Source organism: Colossoma macropomum, unplaced genomic scaffold (assembly GCF_904425465.1).
Source record: "Colossoma macropomum unplaced genomic scaffold, Colossoma_macropomum, whole genome shotgun sequence".
NCBI lineage: Eukaryota > Metazoa > Chordata > Actinopteri > Characiformes > Serrasalmidae > Colossoma > Colossoma macropomum.
The window spans coordinates 25,161,541-25,181,077 of record NW_023494806.1 but is presented as its reverse complement, the minus strand read 5'-3'; the positions used below and the strand labels follow the sequence as shown (position 1 = coordinate 25,181,077).

The following is a 19,537-nucleotide window of genomic DNA, read 5'->3' as shown; positions in this document are numbered from 1 at the left end:
CGCTGGCATTTCCCCTTACCTGCTGCTTTTTTGTGGTTGCAGCGGCCAGCAATGTCAGGACCTGGGTCCTTGACCGAGAAGTCTTTCACAACATCATGCGAATGACTGCTGAGGCGCGGCATGAGCAGCATCGCAGCTTCCTCAGAAGGTGATCCAACCAACATATCGTCCCCCACAGTCCACGCTAGCATCAAGTAACAGTACCTGCTACTGTGACCATCAAAGAGAGATTTTCTCAGCTATGAGAAGATACAATGGAACAAGCAAGAAAAGTGTAGCTATGAATTTTCCAGGTTGAAAGTGCAAGCTGGCCTAGAAACGTGGTTTTCTAACACACCTGATCCAACTAATTAAATCTAAGCTGTTTCTGTGTTAAGGTTAGGAGTGGGCAATATGATGATTATATCACAATATGATGGATATATAATTATATCACATTACGTCACAATATGCGTTTCAGATTGTATGGTGAATATCATCAATACTTAAAGAATACTGACAAGACTGCATGTTTGATTACAAACAGAGCATAATTAGTCCTGTTTAATTGGATTTAGTGCAGCAGGATTTAGTTCAGTCTATTTTGAATTTATGTTTTTGTGATATCCTAAGAACCAACTCATTTACATATATCCACCTCATTTACATATATCCACCCGGCCTACAGCAATTTAGGTACACCCACTTATGTTGAAGTTATAAGGTACAATACAGGACAGCCAAACCTTTATCTTTAAGAATGGGTGTGTTGTAGCAGGAAAACCACTACACTGAGCGGGACAGGGGTATTCCAGGACCAGGATAAGGAGCCACTGGTCTAGATGTATGCTTGAAATGACCTCCTTGACCCTATATATACAATTTAGATAGAAAACATGACTGGAACCCAGTGGACTGATTTCATTTGAAGGCTAAGCTAGTCATGTTAATAGGAAAACATAAACCACTGAGATAATCTAATTTGAGCTGAAATAAACACAAGTGTTCTTTATTACCTTTGTACCACATATCTTCACAAGAAGATCTCTATCTTGTTCTGAAGATGTCTGGCAATCATTGATTTCCTCTCTTCCCTTTTTGAATTCCAGCGTTTCACTTTTGGCCAATCTACCAGAGGACAAACTGACAAAGATTGTTGACTGCTTGGAGGTGGTAAGTAAAGATCTTATCTCTTCATAGTTGATTAGATATCCTATTGAACACCAAGCCAGAAAACTGTTACACCCACCATCAATGATCCTTTTGTTAGACAGGGCAGATATTCCGTCTGTCATCTCCTGGCCCAGTAGATTGTTATCATAATTATTTGACATTGTTGCCGTAATTATTTGACTAAGGCCAAGTAAAATGTTCCTGATTTGGAGGTTGAGGGTGGAAGCTGGGGGGCTGTGTGGGCTGTGATTTGTTAAAGATGTGCGTGACAGCCAATTCAAGCTGCTGACTGATTTATTCCATGGCTCTCTGAGGGGCCAAAAGCAAGTTTTTCTAAAAGAGTGTGGGCTTTGTCAGCTTTGTGTCAAATAACCCTCCTCGCATTCCCCACCTTCTGAAAAAACTTCAAGGACATTCCTCTCGATTGTCGGTCCCCAGGGTCGAATGGGAGAATTCTGTTATTCAATCATTCCGATGGAGTTGATTATATTCCCTCCCGAGGGATTGGGAAGCAATGTAACTCAATAGTGGCACAGATGTTTCAGACTGCAAAATGCAGATAATGTGGAGCTCTATCATTAAACAGTGAGGAATGGAATGTGGTGAGGGAGTCTTAGAGTGGACAAATGTTTTGGAGTTCCTGCTGTAAAGAGGTCCAGGGCTCGCCTGGAGAACTTCTCAGATGAAACAACAGCAGAGTCCGGCCGGGAGGACGCATGGTTGGGTCGTGGATATGTTGATAGCAATCATGCTTATCTACGGAGAATGGCCAGAACTAATGTTTCTTTCTGCAGCTTCCAAGAATCTGCAACTGGTGCTCACCAAAAATATGCTGAAGACATCGATCATGGTCACAGTTTGAAGGTCGTCCAGTTTCTGAGCTGCACGGGTTGTTTTGTTTGTGGTAATGATGGACATGAAATGTACAGTATATACAATATAGGCTAAAGGTATGGAAGCAAGTAGTGATTCTAAAAGTTTCAGAACTATTTTATACTTACAGTGATGCACAAAAGCCAAAGCCCACCATTCTTTTACTCAGCCATTAAGAACAAGATTCATTTTACAGATATTTCTGAGCACTTGCATAAAGAAGGGGAAAGTCAAAAAGTAAGTGGAAAAAAAGGAGTTTTTCCAAAACTGTAGAGAAAATATGAGTGATGATAACTGTGGTAGACACCCAAAACTGTCATCAGATACACAATACTTAAAGCTTTTATCTTTGAGAGAGACAAGATAATCAAACTCCAATCTTGATTCAGATTTGAAGAAATCCACTGTCCATCCCTCCACTGTGGTGGAAATGGCACAGGTGGACACACTAAGTACTGAAGAATATGATATTACATTTAGTTGCTGATGCTTCATTTTCTGTTAAATATCATTGCTGTCCAAAGAAAAACTCCATTTCTGTTTAATTTTGATTGTTTTGCATCATCAAAAGCTGCCCTTTATATTTGTGTGAAAATTTCATGATGACTGGACCAACAGAAATGCCCCAGAATTGCTTGAAATAAAATCTTTTATATTAACTTACATTAGAAGTAAAGAATGTTTTTGCCCTCTGCTGAAAAGTTGCCATTTTGGAGATGCTTGTTTTTCTTTGGATAATGATAATGATAATTTTCCATTTTTGGTGGAAATTACATAAAAGAAGAGTGTTTTCTGACTTTTGTACAGTACTGTAACAGCATGTTCAATTACATCTAGTTTAAATGAATATTTCCATATTATTCCATTGGTTTGCAGTGATGTACTTTTATTCTAACATATTATTTTAAGAGCACTTTCTTACATTGAGCTTTCAGAAGCATTAGAAGGGGAAAGCCAGTTGGATCTGATTAGAGGTAAACTAACATAGAATTGGACAGTGCTGCTGCAGACATGTAGTCATGTTACCCTTTTGTAAACATAGTTTATGAAATACCTGTGGGACATAAATATAGCATATAATGTACGTTTAATTATGGAATGTGCTTTTATTCTCTATTTGTTAAAGGTTGCCATGAGATGGTAAAATGATCGTTTCTAATTGAGTTGGAATATTGATGAATCATATATTAATATAACATGTACTGTACTGAGCAAAAGTCTTGTGACTGTGTTAGCTTAACCATTTCCAGACCTCTCCTCGAGGAAGTCCAGTACTTACAGTTACCATTACAAACCTTCTTCAGCTAATCAATCTTTCATTACATTTAATCAGGTGTGCTGCTGACGGAATTAAACACATCCACACAATGTCGGGAGCTCAGCCAGACGTCAAGAACCAAGCATATTCTCAAGGCTGTATTCTTAAAAAAAAAAAAAAGGCTGTATTCTCCTAAACAAGGCATCAATGGCTTTTTTGGAAAAAAAGATCTTGTTATATTTTACTGTGTGTTTATTTGTGTCTATTCTAATCTTTTATGGTGTTTTATCTACCAGTGTAATTGCATTTATAGTCAAGATAAATACAGGGTGTCCCAAAAAATTGACATCATTTGAGATGTGAGACATCTGAGTAACTACATGTCCTAGGCAAACAAAATTAAATAGGCTTCACATTGAACAATACAAGATTTATTTATCAAAATTTGAGCAAGAAATTCAGAGGGATGTAGATTTTATAACCAATTTCATAAAGCTTCACAAATGTAATATCTTCCGATACTGGTGGTCGTCCAGATCCCTTTGCCCTGCACAGACAGCCTTCCTCTTTGAATTTTTTGTGCCATGTCCAAATCTGCTTTCCAGTTGGTGCATTTTTATTGAATTTTCTCGAAAATGCGCGCTGCACATTCTTGTTTGACTGTGTTTGAGCATATTCTAACACACAAAATGCCTTTTCATTTCCAGTGAACGCCATTCTTCAACCTGAATTAAACTTGGTTAGTTTTTACATATTTCTTTTAAATTTGAGATCATTTGAGGGAGAATTGGCTATGTTATTAGACTACGAAATTATGTCAATTTTTTTGGGACACCCTGTAGTTTTAAACAATTCTCTTGCCTAAGACTTTTTGCACAGTGCTGTACATTTTTCTTAATATTTGACTAATCACTAATGTACACTGGCTGTGATTTACATTTTGCATAAAATGTCAATCATGTCTCAGGTTTTTGTCTACAATGGTTAGTTGTAACCATCCCCACTCTTGTATTCCAGTGGTAGATTACAGGACATATGAGGTAATGGTTGAGTGTAGATGACATAATCAGCTTAGTATGATTGGAAAGTAGCTGACTGAAATGATGTCTTTCAATCTGGCATTGGCATGCTTGGCTAATGAATACTATACGTGAACAAAACTTTCTAAGTGAAAATAGTACACATCCTCTACTGGGAGCAAACTTTTTTTGCTTTTAACATATTGGAAAAAATAGAAATAAAACAGAAAATATGAAATGTGCCAGAACTTTCACACAAACCACATTTTGTTGTATTTCTTTCCAGTACATGAAATGCAAATAATAGCAAATAAACCGTAATTATGCATTAATTGTGCAGAAATGTGTTCTCAGTAGAGGATGTATACTTAGAAGATAAACTCAGAACATCAACAAAAGGTGTAATTTAACCAGAGACACCCAAATTTTGCATGTGACTGTATATTTAGAGCCAACTTCTCAAAGCTTGATGGATATCAGAGGTAGCTGTGCAGTACAAAGCTTCCTATAGTACCTCTGAAAAAGTGCAGCCTTCCTGCAGTCTCCTTTGGGACGATCTCTACGGGAACAAGTCAGCAGTGACTCAGTGGGAAATCAATAACTAAATGAGATCTTTCTTGTATTTCCTCATTAGGAGTATTATGACAAAGGCGACTATGTCATCCGGGAGGGAGAGGAAGGAAACACTTTCTACATTATTGCCAAGGGAAAGGTAATATCTGCACCGCATGCATTATTATGCATTGAAGTAATGATTGAGCTCATCAGAGTGTTTTACAGAAGGATTCGAGACATTAACAGTTTATAATAGTTTAGACCATTTTTTGTTGCTGATTTGACTGGACTTTTAAGTATATGTTGCTATGGAGAGTCAGAACACCATTGTTTAATGAAAGAATGTAACCTTGTAATAACATGTAATGAAATACATAATGCCTTTAAGTTTTTAATGTCATAACAAAAGCTCATATCTCAGAAATTATTACAGGAGAAGGAAATGACTTTGTGAACCTTAATGTTTGTTAAAACTGAAAGAAGTATCATTTCACAAATGACGTTACTAAATGTTCTTCCGCACGTTGCGTGCAATTACACATTTCCACCAGAGAGGTCTCCAAATCCCCATATCTTACCTACTGCATATCAGTATTAGTATAACAGGAGTTTATTTTGGACCATTTCTGTTGGTTCATTCATTATGAAGTGTTACATAATGTAAAGAGAAGCTAGCATTTTCAAATGGTGTAAAAAAATAAAAAAAGGAATAAAATGGAGCTAGCAAGGTTTTGCTATGACAATGACAATGTCATGCACATAAATTTCATACATTTTGCATGATATTTTACATAGGTTGTTTGTAATTCTGTACACATTCATCAAAGTGTTCTATACAGTACCTAAAACAGGTTCTTTGACTTTTATCAATGGTGGAACTCTTTTTGATGCTTTGTTGAACCATTTTTCAAAATGTTCTTTGCAAAAACATATACAACAGGTGCTTAGTCACGGTGAAGAACCATTTAACACTACAAAGAAACACCTAAGCATTCAAATGATTCCTTGAGTTGACATGGTTCTCCATATATTATCTAGGAACCCCCTTTTTAAAGGGTTCCATAGCATACAATAGCACTGGACCCACGCTTGGAAGTTGCAGTTATCAACAATGATAACAAAGCATGATTTAATTTGTAGAGATACAAATCAGTATTGGCACTTAAAGTACATTATGTCGGACAGATGTTTAAATTTAAGGATGTATTTATTGTACTCTGGAAAAGCAGAATGTTTAGGTGACGCTGGGCTACTGTGCTAAAATATCTACATTTTATTCAGGCTTGATTAAAAAAAAAAGACAAAAACCATCCCCCTTTCCACCCTCTTTACATCTTTTAAGATTTTCTTCCCATCTACATGATAGATTTACACACCAAATTGGGCTAGTTTGAAAATGCATGTTAATTTGTGCTGGACATGGCAGCCCTGTCAACTGCAGAGAATGATAAAAAGTACTTTGATCTGTATAAAGAAATACCAAATGGCAATATAATATAATATCTCGTTTGTGTTTAAAATTAGAGGAGTATTTTTTTTATTTAAATTTGATAAAGAGTTATTGATCCGATGGCCCGGTATCAGGTCCATATCAATAGAAAGTGTTGGATCGGCGAGAGGAAAGACAAAAAATGAATGTGATCCAATCCTGCAACAAAACTATTGTGAGAATGCACACACTCACATTAGGTTGAGCATGATAACCTACTTTTAGATGCCCATCTTAAGTGAAGTGTTTCATTTTAAACAAAACATCTCAGATCATGTCAGTACCAGAAAAGAATAAGTGAAGTTGTGCCTCAACAACTTACGTTGTTATAATTTCTTGACAACGAAACAATAATAACCTATTCACGCATGTAAATGAAATTCATTACATAACTAGATAACTTGACTTTTACGTCCTGGCTCTTATCTCTGTTCAGTGAAGGCTACAGTATGCATTATTCAGTATTTATCTTGTCCTCCAAATCCTGCTCCCTAGAAGCTAACCCCCTATTGCTGAAATCAGCTTCCTCTAACCAGGCCCAACAGTTGCAATAAGAGAAAATACACTGATCTGAAGGCCACTGCTATGGACACTTTCCCTCAACACCGCTGACCCTCACAGGGGCTGTATAGGAAACGCTTGTCCATTACTGTGGGCGGTAGAGCGTGTTAAGATAAATCAGTAACCTGACACTGCAGGGGTTAAGAGACAGAGGCCTCTGCTGGGAAGCGACAGGAACCGTTTAGCATGAGCTATCCAGGCTTGGATCCCCCACAGGGCCCCCACTGTCGATGCAGCTCTAATTGGGAGAGGGGGAGGACAGATGTTTTTTTCTGAAGGGGGATTTAAGTGGCGGAAATGATGCTTCTCGTCAGCCTGTCGCCACCCTGTCCAAGACGGTGTGTTGGGAATAAGGCCATTAGTGTTAGCCACCAAAAAACTGGCTATCAGGTCAAGAGGGTCAGCCACGGATCACTTTACAGGAGTGAGGAGGAAGTGGATGTCCTGTCATGGATGAAGCATAATTAAAAAAAAGAATAAAAAAAAAAATAACAGAAGCTAAAATCCATTGTTTGGAAACAGATGTAAGATCTGAGAATGTCATTATTTTTGAATATATAATTAGAGTGCAGTCTGTTTTGCTTTGGGTCTCCCGAACATTGAATTGAACTGAAGTAATTGGACAAATTAACATAATTTTAGACAAAATTGATGACTGTCTAATGTTTGTCTCTGATTGAATTATTATTCGTCATGATGACCTGCTTTCCTGACGTTCATGCTTTGCTGGTCTCCATGCAGCAACGGACTCCAGATGCAGAATCAACTTTTAACCTTTTATTAGCTGTTTTTGTCTGATGTTGCAATAGTGCATCATAGTCCAAGAAACAACCATCTAATTGCTTATGGTCCCCTGACTGTGTAACTTCATATTAATTTTTTCTTTTAAAATTTAGCCAAAACAACAATAATGTCACTGTCCAGTTGCAATTCAATAAATACAGAACTGGAATTATGTTTTTCCTTTTTTAGAAATAGCCCAAAATGCCCAGACTGCTATTGGCCATGTGAGTTCTCACTTTAGTTGCTAGGTCAGAGAAGTGATCTTTTGAAACTGGGAGTAAAATATCTAAATCATGAGCATTTAGATCAGGTATTTAAATTTCTCTATATATTTTTTGCATATTATTAACATTCCCTTCTGTTTATCCCTCTGAAAAATGATAATTTCCAAGACCAGGTAAATTTTCATGATGGCTTTGACATGTGGTCAGGACAGTCTCCACATGGACGCAAATGAATTACAGGACAGCCAGTAGAGACTTGAGCTTCCTTAAAAACAATAAAATCTGAAGTTTAGGCGCTCACGGATACCGATAGCCTAATTTATTAACAACTGTCAGGAGATCATGAATTTTCGATCCCCCCCGGGGTGATGCCACAGCCATCCGTGACCGGGAGTCCAAGAGAGCATAACTGGCCTCGCTCTCTGAGTGGGTAGGAAGGCCCTCTCTCTCTCTCTCTCTCTCTCTCTCTCTCTCTCTCTCTCTCTCTCTCATTACTCAGTGTAGGCGTCCATTAGCTGTTGTAGCAGAATTGTCAGTTAGCGTTCTCCTTCAGTGAGTGTTGAGCAGTCCAGTGATGTTGCGTTAGTGGTAGGCTGAAAAGATGTGGCAGCTTTACGTCTCAGAGGAAGCACTTGCTAGCTTTCCCCCTCCCAGCTTGGTAGCACTGTGTGATGGGGGACCCAACTAGTGATAACAACAAAGTAAATAAAGCTGAACGTGAGTTAAAGTTCTCTTGTAAGAGCTCATTTATTTCTGTCTCATTGTTTTATCTGTGTACAATTTGGGAGATGTTAGCTTTCCTTGTGCTTGTGTTCCTATGGATGGGTTAGATGCCTCATATTGTATTGTTGATTATGCTGTGTAGCCATATTATGAATCATATAGCTGTCACACAGCCTTGTACTGGGCTCTATCAAGGTTAATGGGTCACCATTTATGTTGCATCAATGATATTTATATAATCTGACTGATTGTGTTTTGCCCAGATTAAAGTAACCCAAAGCACAAAGGATCACGATGAGCCACAGGTCATCAATACCCTCCAGAAAGGAGATTATTTCGGAGAGAAGGCTCTCATCAGGTAACGCTCTTCAGAACCTTATGGCACATAATACTTTCACATATTACATCCACGAAATACTTTTTTAAAAATTATTATGTGGTTGAAATTAAAGTCTTATATCTCATTTTTAGTGTACATATGTAGTTGACATACATGAGCTTTATTAATGAAAACATTACTGCATAATTAGCTTATTTAATTACATAGCGATTTTCGTACTGGTAGAATGTCTCATCCACCTTATCAAGGTGATGCATCATTTCAGAGACACTCCAGTGAGGTTTGAATCAGGTCTAAACACATTACATAATTTTTTTCCTCCTCTATGCAGTGATGATGTCCGGTCAGCTAATATAATCGCAGATGAGGATGGTGTAGAGTGCCTTGTGATTGACAGAGAGTAAGAACACACATCATTTTCCCCTTTCAGCAGAACTGCATGCATTATGTAGTGCATATTTGGGCTTTATTGCTTTCCTAATATTCTTCATGTCTCCTTGCAGAACATTCACTCAGACTGTTGGTACCTTTGATGAACTGAAAAAATATCTTCAAGGCTATGTTGAGACTCTGGCCCGTGATGACAAGAAGAGAAATGCAAAGTGAGTGAGTTTTCATTTTCTTAAATATATGCAAAAATTATCTGAGGACTGACCAGCCACACTCCTTGTTTATACACTCATTGTCCATTTTATCAAATCCACTTATCATATAGGTGCTCTTTGTAGTTCTACCAATTACAGAGTTGTTCGCTCCCTTTCACCTTGTTCTCCAATGGTCAGGACCCCCACAGAGCAGGTATTATTTGGGTGGTGGATCATTCTTAGCACTGCAGTGACACTGACGTGGTGGTGGTGTGTTAGTGTGTGTTGTGCTGGTACGAGTTGATCATGCACAGCAGTGCTGCTGAAATTTTTTAAACACTGTGTCCACTCACTGTCCACTCTATTAGACACACCTGCCTTGTTGTTCCACGTTGTAGATGTAAAGTCAGAGACAGTAGCTCATCTGTTGCTGCACAGTTTGTGTTGGTCATCCTCTAGTCCTTCATCAGTGGTCACAGGACGCTGCCCACAGGACTCTGTTGGCTGAATATTTTTGGTTTGTGGACTATTCTTAGTCCAGCAGTGACACTGAGGTGTTTAAAAACTCCAGCTGCTCTGCTGTGTCTGATCCACCCGTACCAGCACAACGCACACTAACACACCACCACTGCAGTCACTGCAGTGCTGAGAATGACCCACCACCACACAAATAATACCTGCTTTATGATAAATAACACCTTTATGATAAACGGACCTTACAAAATGGGCAATAAGTATAGATATATGGAAGTGTACTTATTGAAGCTGGTTGGTGTATATGACAATATCATTTGTATATGACATAATAATAATAATTATTATTAAACAATATTCCTAATCAAGCCTTTCTTTCTCTTATATCACATTATTTGATCAGTTTAAATGGAAACAGAAAAGCACATCCATAATACTTTGATTTGACAGAAAACTGTCAAATTAAAACCATTAAAAAAATACTTACAATAAAAAGGGCCATTCTGGCCTATAACGAGAGGTTTAGCCCCTTCCCAAGCGTATGACACACTAAAGCTACACTCATAACTTCATGGACTACAATACAAACTAGCTGAGTTATCCTTAGGTTATAGAAGTGTGCAGTAAATTTTTGGGCCTGCCAGTCGGCTCTGGTCATTTAAGGGGTTAATATGTTTTTGTTGTGTTAAGCAGTTTTCTTAGTCAGCCTTGTTGGTTGGACAGAATTTTATATGTATGTTTTAAGTTCTTTTTCATCAGCATTCTCTCACTACAGTACGCAACATGCATTACGCAAATACATCATACAAACAGTCCATGTAGCGTCGAACAGCCTGCTAGCCACTTGTCTATAGGCTAATAAGTACGTCCAAGCTAGCTAGTGTAACTCTTACCTCAGTCATCAAACAAAATTGTAAAGAAAACAGTGATTCAGTCTTTATTCAGTACAAAATGGGTGCCAGAGACACATTTTTTACCCTTTCAGCCAGAGAAAAGGAGGCAAACTGAGGAACGTGTCTAGATAGCTAGTTAGCTACCTTGCTAACTTTAGTCATTTCTGTCATTTGAGTAATCCATTCACACTTCTGTAATAGTGGTTCAAAGAGACTTACTACAATTCTACAGCTATAAATTGTTCAGCTTTCTAGAATAGGATAATGGATAATATAGAATATATGGATAATTTTCCAAAAATATATTGATATATTTTCCAGTAAACTGATTGATACCACTTTTCATATATGGTAAAAATATGCATCATATTATCCAGTTCATAGCTTCACATATATATATATATATATATATATATATATATGTAGCTATTATGATTCATATGTAAGAACAGCTGCCATCCTTGAACCTTTCTTTTTTGCAGGCGGTCGGGGAGCAGCACTCCTCCCAGCTCGCCCCTGTCCCTCGATCGGATACAACTCAAAGAAAAAGATTTAACATCCTCTATATCCTTCAGTCACCTGGAGATCATTGCTACCCTTGGAATAGGGGGTTTCGGCAGGGTCGAACTGGTGAGCATTTCCACATCTGTGAGCAGGTGTAAAGTGGTCACTTATATTCAAATTTGTGTTTAGTATGAGTACAAAGAAAGGTGAACGTTTGAGAAGGCCTCAACTCAACTTCAAATGAAATGTCTGTATTTGAAATGTAGACAGACGGATCATGTTTTGAGGAGCATTTGAGGAGCTTATGTAACCTGTGTCCTCTACAGGTTAAAGTGAAGAATGAGAATGTGACCTTCGCTCTGAAGTGCATTAAGAAGCGTCATATTGTGGACAACAGACAGGAGGAACACATTCACTCAGAAAGGAGAATCCTGAGCGAAACCAACTCTTCTTTCATTGTCAAGTAAGTATAAACTGGAAATAATAATAGCTTTACAGAACTGTGCAAAAGTCAGGGACCACCTTTTTATTTTTTTAATTTTTGGTAAAATAGCAATTATATGGACCATTCGACTGAATTAGTTCGATCTGCACACACACACTTTCTAAGCTGCTTATCTTTCTGGTTCCGGGGGTTGCTGGGGCCCATCACAGCAGTCATTAGGCAGAAGGCAGAAAACACCCTGGACAGGTCACTTGTAAAAATAATACTTACTTTTTTGTTTAAAGTGAAGTTAAAAGATTTAGATTTATCATGAATTAAATTTTAAATAAAAATCTACTTTTTTAGAAAATGCTGTTGTACATTTTCATGTCACAAAGAGTTTAGACCATTGGTGCAGACTTATTTTGTCCACATTTTAGTGAGACTTATTTTAGTGAGACTGCATTCCTGTCCGCCTGCTGAGCAGTCAGAGCTCATTGTTTTGGAGTAAATGTGTCCTAAATTCTGAAAATCAGTGTGTAACATTAGGAGTTGTCACTACCGAAACACATATGCAATGAAGTAAAGTTTTTTGTGTTTTAATGAAAAACATTATGATTTTATGTGTACACAACTGTTCAAAGCTGTGTTTGCAAATCGTGTCCTGGCTAGTATTTTTGCGTTATGCTCAAAATTAACTAAAACTGTCACTTGCAAAACTGTGTTAAGATTGTTTAAACACTGTTCTAAAATATGTAAAAATATTCCCAAGTATGATAAGTGTGATAAATTCCATGACATCCATGAATAAGGCGAGTTTTTGTACTGGCTTGCTTGCATTGAAAACAACATACACAATAGGTTGCAAGTGTCTGTCTTGTTGTGACAATGCACAATGTTTGTGATGGACTGAGGTCAAAACAATATACAAGTAAAGGTTTCAGATTAGGTTTTTGGAACTGTATTTTATAAGATTGCAATCTTCATAAATAAAATAAAATTAAAATGTAATAAATTGCACATTTTGGGGTGAGAGGGTGTAGTCATCATACTGTGCTTCAACTGTGTATTTTTGTTTTTTCTAGGATGTACCGCACATTTAAGGACAGCAAGTATGTGTACATGCTGCTGGAGGCGTGCCTGGGTGGAGAGATCTGGAGTCTGCTGAGAGATCGGTTAGTTTCCTGCTGATCATACATTCAACAAAACAATACACATAATCAGAAGTGTAAAAATCGTATGGCAATAATCTGAAGGTGGCAGTTTAAATGTGTAAATTTAGTAATGTTAGAATTAACTGTAATTAATAATAATAATTAATAGTTCTGGCCAGAATAAGGTTCTTTAGTTTTTTTTTAATAAAAAATAAAAAATGGTTGTGGTGATGTCATGATTCCCCTGGTCAGGTTACGCTGTCACCTGTCTCTACTCCCTCCATATCTCCACCCTACTTTGTCTCCACCTTCCCAATTAGTATTGTCACCTGTGTTGAGTTAATTCCCAACATATCCCTATAAGTAGCCTTCATTTTGTCCTTTTGCTTTGTTAAGTCTTGTATTTATGTTGGTTCAGGTCTCTCAGGTTTACCCCTCTGTGCTCTGTTTCTTTAATTTAGATCTTTTTTGTTGGTTCTTTGTTTCTTCTAGTTCAGGTTTGTGTTTCCCTGGTTTTCTTTACTTACGTTTTTGTCTACAACAGTAACAAGTGTACAACAATAACTTGCACCCACATTCCACCTTCAGTGTTACAGATGAATTGTTGTTTTTTTGTCTGTATCTCACTACTGTCTAATTAGGCTCTCCAGTCATATTTGTGTATTCATTATAATAATAATTGTGAATCATGCCAAAATAATCAAAACAGTTCATGGTGAAATAACAGTGAGATTCCCTTCACTCTTTTCGAGCTTCAGTAAATTAAGGTACAGTAACTAGCAGTTCTTCATTTTGTCAGCACCAAATTATAACAAATCTTTAACAAAGCCTCGGCAAATACTCTAAACAACAACTGATGTTTTTGGACTTTTGAAATTGACCTACTAGATTCTTTGAATATATACACTCACAGAGCACTTCATTAGGAACTCCTGTACACTTACTCATTCATGCAATTATCTGAACAGCCTATCATGTGGCAGCAGTGCATAAAATCATACAGATATCGGCAGCAGCTTCAGATATTGTTCACATCAACTATCAGAATGTCGAAAAAATGTGATCTCAGTGATTTTGACTGTGGCGTGATCAGTGGTGCCAGACAGGCTGGTTTGAGTATTCCTGCAACTCCTGGGATTTGATGCACACAGTCCCTGGAGTTTACTCAGAATGGTGCAATAACGGAAAACATCCAGTGAGCATCAGTTCTTGGACAGAAATGCCTTGTTGATGAGAGAAATCAACAGACAATAGCCAGACAGAATGGCTCTGGTAACCCAGATAACCACTCTGTACAATTGTGGTGAGCAGAAAAGCATCTCAGAATGAACATGTTGATTCTTGAGGTGGATGGGCTACAACAGCAGAAGACTATGTCAGGTACCACTTCTGTCAGGCAAGAACAGAAAGCTGAGGCTGCAGTGGGCACAGGCTCACCAAAACTGGAGAGTTGAACACAGAAAAAAATGTAGTCTGGTCTGATAAATCTCAATTTCTTGTATAGAGTTGTATAGATGGTAGGGTCAGAATTTTGTGCCAACAGCACGAATCCATGGACCCAACGTGCTTTGTGTCAACAGCCAAGGCTGGTGGAGGTGGTGTAATGGTGTGGGGAGTGTTCTCTTGGCGCATTTTGGGCCTGTTAATATTAATCAATCATCATTTGAATGCGTCATTCTATTTGAGTGTTGTTGTTGACCATATGCATCTCTTCATAGCCACAATTTACCATCTTCTAATGGCTACATCTAGCATGATAATGCAGCGAGTCACAAAGCAAATGTCGTTCCAAAATGGTTTCATGAACATGACGATGAGTTCACTGTTCTTCAGAGGCCTTCCCAGTCACTGGATCTGAATCCAATAGAATACCTTTGCTATGTGGTAGGATGGGAGATTCGCAGCATAAAAGTGGACCTGAAAAATCTACAGGAATTGCCTAATTCAATCATGTCCACATGGACCAGAACCTCAAAAGAATGCTTCTAACATCTTGTGGAATCCATGCCATAAAGAATTGAGGCTGTTTTGAGAGTAAAGGGAGGCCCTACCCAGTATTAGTATAGTGTTCCTAATAAAGTGCTCGGTGAGTGTATGTATCATTATTCTAGTGTATGGTATCTGTTGTAGGAGCAGAACACTGTCCCTTGTTTGTTAATGCGTGCCTTTGTTTTTTAGGGGAAGCTTTGATGAGAACACTACCAAGTTTTGTGTGGGTTGTGTGACTGAAGCATTTGAATATCTCCACAACAAAGGAATCATCTACAGGGACCTGAAACCTGAGAACCTTATGCTGGACTCAGATGGATATGTAAAACTGGTGGGTAACGTTTGTACAATGTGCAGATGAGATGTCTGCATTACTAATGTTTTAGGCTGACTCATGATACCATATGAGCAGCAGTTTGACATTCACTCTTGTCCATCATCTGTTAGGTTGACTTTGGCTTTGCCAAGAAGATCAAGTGTGGCCAGAAGACATGGACGTTCTGTGGAACTCCTGAATATGTTGCACCTGAGATCATTCTGAATAAAGGCCATGGCCTCAGTGTGGACTTCTGGGCACTGGGAATCCTAATCTTTGAGCTTTTGACTGGAAGGTTTGTACTAGATCTGTACCTTTGACTCTAACAAGTGAAAGTTCATGCATATGGCTGCTGTTTGAGCTCTGTAACCTTTTTCTGTTTTTTATAGAAAACAGGATAATATACACTGTCAGAAGCCACATAAGCAGATTTATTTGAGATGACTTAACAATGCAACATGGTTTGATTGAAGAGTGTGATGATTTAAATGTACACTTTGTATAATGCTAACTGGTGGGTTATTAGCTTCCTTTACTTGTTAACCTTATTAGCCTCGTAGCTCCAGTGTAAACTAAACGTTAGACACCAAATATGTCTTGGTTGATTGACTACCTTCAGCGTAAATTTAATTTCCTCCAAACTATCACTTTAATATTAAAAATCTTTGCAGATTAATGAAAATTTAATCAAATGGTGGAGCAACATGAAACCTTTTTATATGTTTTGGGGATCTTTTCAGAGCTAGGAAGAATAAATAACATTTTATTTAATTGCTGCATGAGATGAAATAAGTAGATTTTGGTAGAATTCTACTTTAAAATTTGATACTTTTTCAAAAGACTTTAATACTGTTTGGACACTGGATGGGTTTGGACTACGCTCCATTTCAAAAGGCGAATTCCTTCACCTGGGACACTCATCCATTTCAGTCTCACTTGTATCAAAATATTTGACCAATGTCATGTAACTAACAGTGATTGGATTCTTTTTAAGTCATCATGTTGTTTTTGACTTCTAAACCAATCATTTGCATAGAAACCGCTCACTATGCTGAAGAAGACTGGCCAAATTATTGCAGAAAGGCTGATTTCTCTGTATCCAATTATCAGAGACTATAAATTATACTGTAAAAAATGATGTTTTAACTTGGTTAGTAACCAGTCTGCCTTAAAATCTTGAGTTTATTGAACTTCAAATAAATTAACACATCTGTTGACAGATGTACAGTGTGAGCATCTAATTTTTTAAAAATCTAACTTCTTCCACAGCCCCCCCTTCACTGGCTCAGATCAGATGATGACATACACATTCATCCTGAAGGGCATGGAAAAGATGGACTTCCCAAAGAAGATCACCAAAAGGCCAGGGGACATTATTCGAAGGCTCTGCAAGTATGATCATTCAAAAACAATGTAATCCCAAAAATTGACAGTTCAGTGGGTCGTTTAAACATCGTTCTGTAGTATAAAAACTAAGAGGGGTATAGATGAAATGACAGCACACAATCTTGTTTTCCCCACCCCTTACCCTCCTCACAGACAAAACCCTTCAGAGCGACTTGGGAATATGAAGAATGGAATAACAGACATCAAGAAGCACAGGTGAGGAAAACATGCACAGACCTGTTGTCATGTGATGAACATGGCATGTGGTGTCCTTATAGGTGGATCATGTAAAAAGAGTCTACAGTTGAGCCCCTCAAATGATTAACCACACTGTCCTTTTTGTAAATTATCACTCTTCTATTTTATTGTGCACAACCTTTTACACTAAAAGCCAAACTATGTTTTTATTTTAGTGATGACTTTATTTTAAATACAATGCCATACCACACATATATGATTTTCACAAAAAATGTCACATATATTGTTTTTCATTGCAAGGGCTCAGCTTCTCCAGTGAGGTGCAGCCGGGCTTAGTTCGGTGAAAAGTGAAAAATATTCCCTTTATCCCAAAAGCCAGATCAGCCAAGACATGTTTTAGGTTGGTTTACGCTGGAGCTACAAGGCTAATGTAGCTAAAAAAATATTGAAGCTAATGTTTGTCAATTAGCATCATGAAAACTGCATGCCTAAATCATCACATGCTTGCCTCGAACCAAACTGAAAGACAAAACTGTGTTGATGTAGAAGATTTAGTCATTCCTGAGGAACTGATCTATTTGAATCAAGTACATGTAATACATCACTTTTTACAGTGCACAATGTTCATTTTAAGAGAAACATTTCAGACAGAGAGGTCAGAGTAGTTATTAGTTTAGGCTGCCTCTGGTTACAGGTTATATCTGAAAGAAAAGGTAGAAAGCTTGCCAGACAGCACTGTATAAGGTAATCTACAACACATGCATGTATTCAGCTGTAAAAAGTAATATTAGTGTTATAAATGATTATATCTGACCACTTTTTGATAGTTAACACACCTTCCCATCGCTTAGCTTACTTTACAATGTGGTTCACAGGGATCCAGTGCACATTCACTCACCTGTTTACTGAGTAAATTAGCCCATCACAGCAAGATATGCTAATTATTAAATGCAGCATCATCAGACACTTAAAACTGACTGTTAACTACCCTGATGGCAGACTTTCACCATAAAGTGTTATTGATGCTTTATCGATGATGGCTGACTGTCTCACTTTCCAAACTGAGGTCCTCAGAAGGGTAGCCATGCTTCATTCAAGGGTGGTACTGGCCACCCCTCAGCAAAACGTCATTATATGACATACTTTTGTGCATTATTATACATAACAGTCTCTCATACAGTGTCTGAATCCACATAAGCAATTCTACTGTGAGATTATTTAACAACTCCACACAGTTTGAGACAAGTATGTGTTGATTTATGCTTGGCCCATATGATAAATCCTAACTGAAGTTGAAAATGTGAGAGACTCCACACATAATGACAAATTTCTCTGATTTTGTCTTAAAAGTCTGTCAGAAAATTATCATTCATCTATCAAAGGCCCACACACTACAAGATTTGCCCAAAACAAAACACCACACGCTTTCAGATTACGCTCCCAATCAACTGTCCCATCACTCAGATCTTGCAGAATATCTCATGGACGAATATATGAAAACTAACATGGCAGACGACAGCAAGAAACCGATTACTGTGCTAGTTATGTGTACATTTATCAGAAAATATTTTTTGTTTTTTACAGTGTCGCTTGGAAAAAAAAAAAAATGTATCCTCACGTACGGCTCTCAGTTCAGCTCGGCTGTCAGTGGCTAACAGTCTGTTGTGTACAATGTCAACAAGAGATCTTCCTCTAACACTACAGGATGTTGAGTCATAAATATTGAGCATGAGTCAGGCATTAGGCAAGCAGTTTGCACAGTGCTAATTGGTGGGGTATAAACTCCCATTACTTAGCTATTAATCTCCTAGCTGTAGTGCAAAAGTTAAGAAGCACCAAAAATGTCTGGGCTGGTTGACTACGCTAAGGATAAAGGATAAAAAACATTTAGATTAGATTTTTTTGTTAAACTATCCCTTAAAAGAGCCCAGGGCTACTCTGGATTTAGAGTAGGATTTAGAGGTTTGTTGCTTGAACACTTTGTCCTTCCCAGGATCTGTGTTAGTGTTCTGCATGTTATGATTATCATCTTACCCTTATACTGGTCCTGTATGTCAGAAATAATGTATGATTGGTGTTCAACATACTTGTCCCTAGAAAATATTTCATGCCCTATATTTGAGTTGTCAGCATGATAATGAAAAGGTTTGCTCAGTTGTTTTAGTAGCAGTGCTGTTTTATCTTAAAATGCAGTCACAATGTAAGGGAAAGCTAAAATGTGGATCAGTGAAATATACACCATCTGCTGAATACTCTTGATAGATTACCGTATAGTTCTTGTTTATGACTTATGGAACAGAACAGAACAGGACACATTGCATTGTGAGCTCAAAGTGCTGCACTGAGAAAGCCTAATGAGGTGCATAAAGCTGAGCAGACAGATCTTAATCTCTATGACCTGGTGGACAGTCCTCAGCCTGATGTGATTTGTAACGTGCAGCCTCAGGCCTAGTGGGTGGTTTGGTAATAGTCAAGAGGAATGTCTTGTCTTCTCCTCAGAGTTCAAACTGCTAACTGAATTCTAGTGGCTCCCTCAGAGAGACGTTCACATTGTTAGATTTCTTTTTATCACTGCTGTCGGACCTCATATCTCCAAAAACGTAACTTTACTGGAGAAGGAAAAAAGTGCTTAATTTTT

General features: G+C 37.8%; 1 protein-coding gene across 1 annotated transcript in view; it reads left to right on the top strand.

Moving 5' to 3' along the window:
• Positions 1–19,537, top strand: part of prkg2 (protein kinase cGMP-dependent 2) — a 32,426-nt gene that overhangs the window by 12,153 nt on the left and 736 nt on the right. The window contains exons 5-17 of the mRNA XM_036598520.1: positions 43–148; positions 1,089–1,152; positions 4,937–5,014; positions 8,901–8,995; positions 9,309–9,377; positions 9,481–9,579; positions 11,411–11,558; positions 11,759–11,895; positions 12,942–13,031; positions 15,189–15,330; positions 15,447–15,610; positions 16,585–16,707; positions 16,855–16,917. Of these exons, the coding sequence (XP_036454413.1) occupies positions 43–148; positions 1,089–1,152; positions 4,937–5,014; positions 8,901–8,995; positions 9,309–9,377; positions 9,481–9,579; positions 11,411–11,558; positions 11,759–11,895; positions 12,942–13,031; positions 15,189–15,330; positions 15,447–15,610; positions 16,585–16,707; positions 16,855–16,917 (1,378 nt within the window). The remainder of the gene's footprint in view (positions 1–42; positions 149–1,088; positions 1,153–4,936; positions 5,015–8,900; positions 8,996–9,308; positions 9,378–9,480; positions 9,580–11,410; positions 11,559–11,758; positions 11,896–12,941; positions 13,032–15,188; positions 15,331–15,446; positions 15,611–16,584; positions 16,708–16,854; positions 16,918–19,537) is intronic.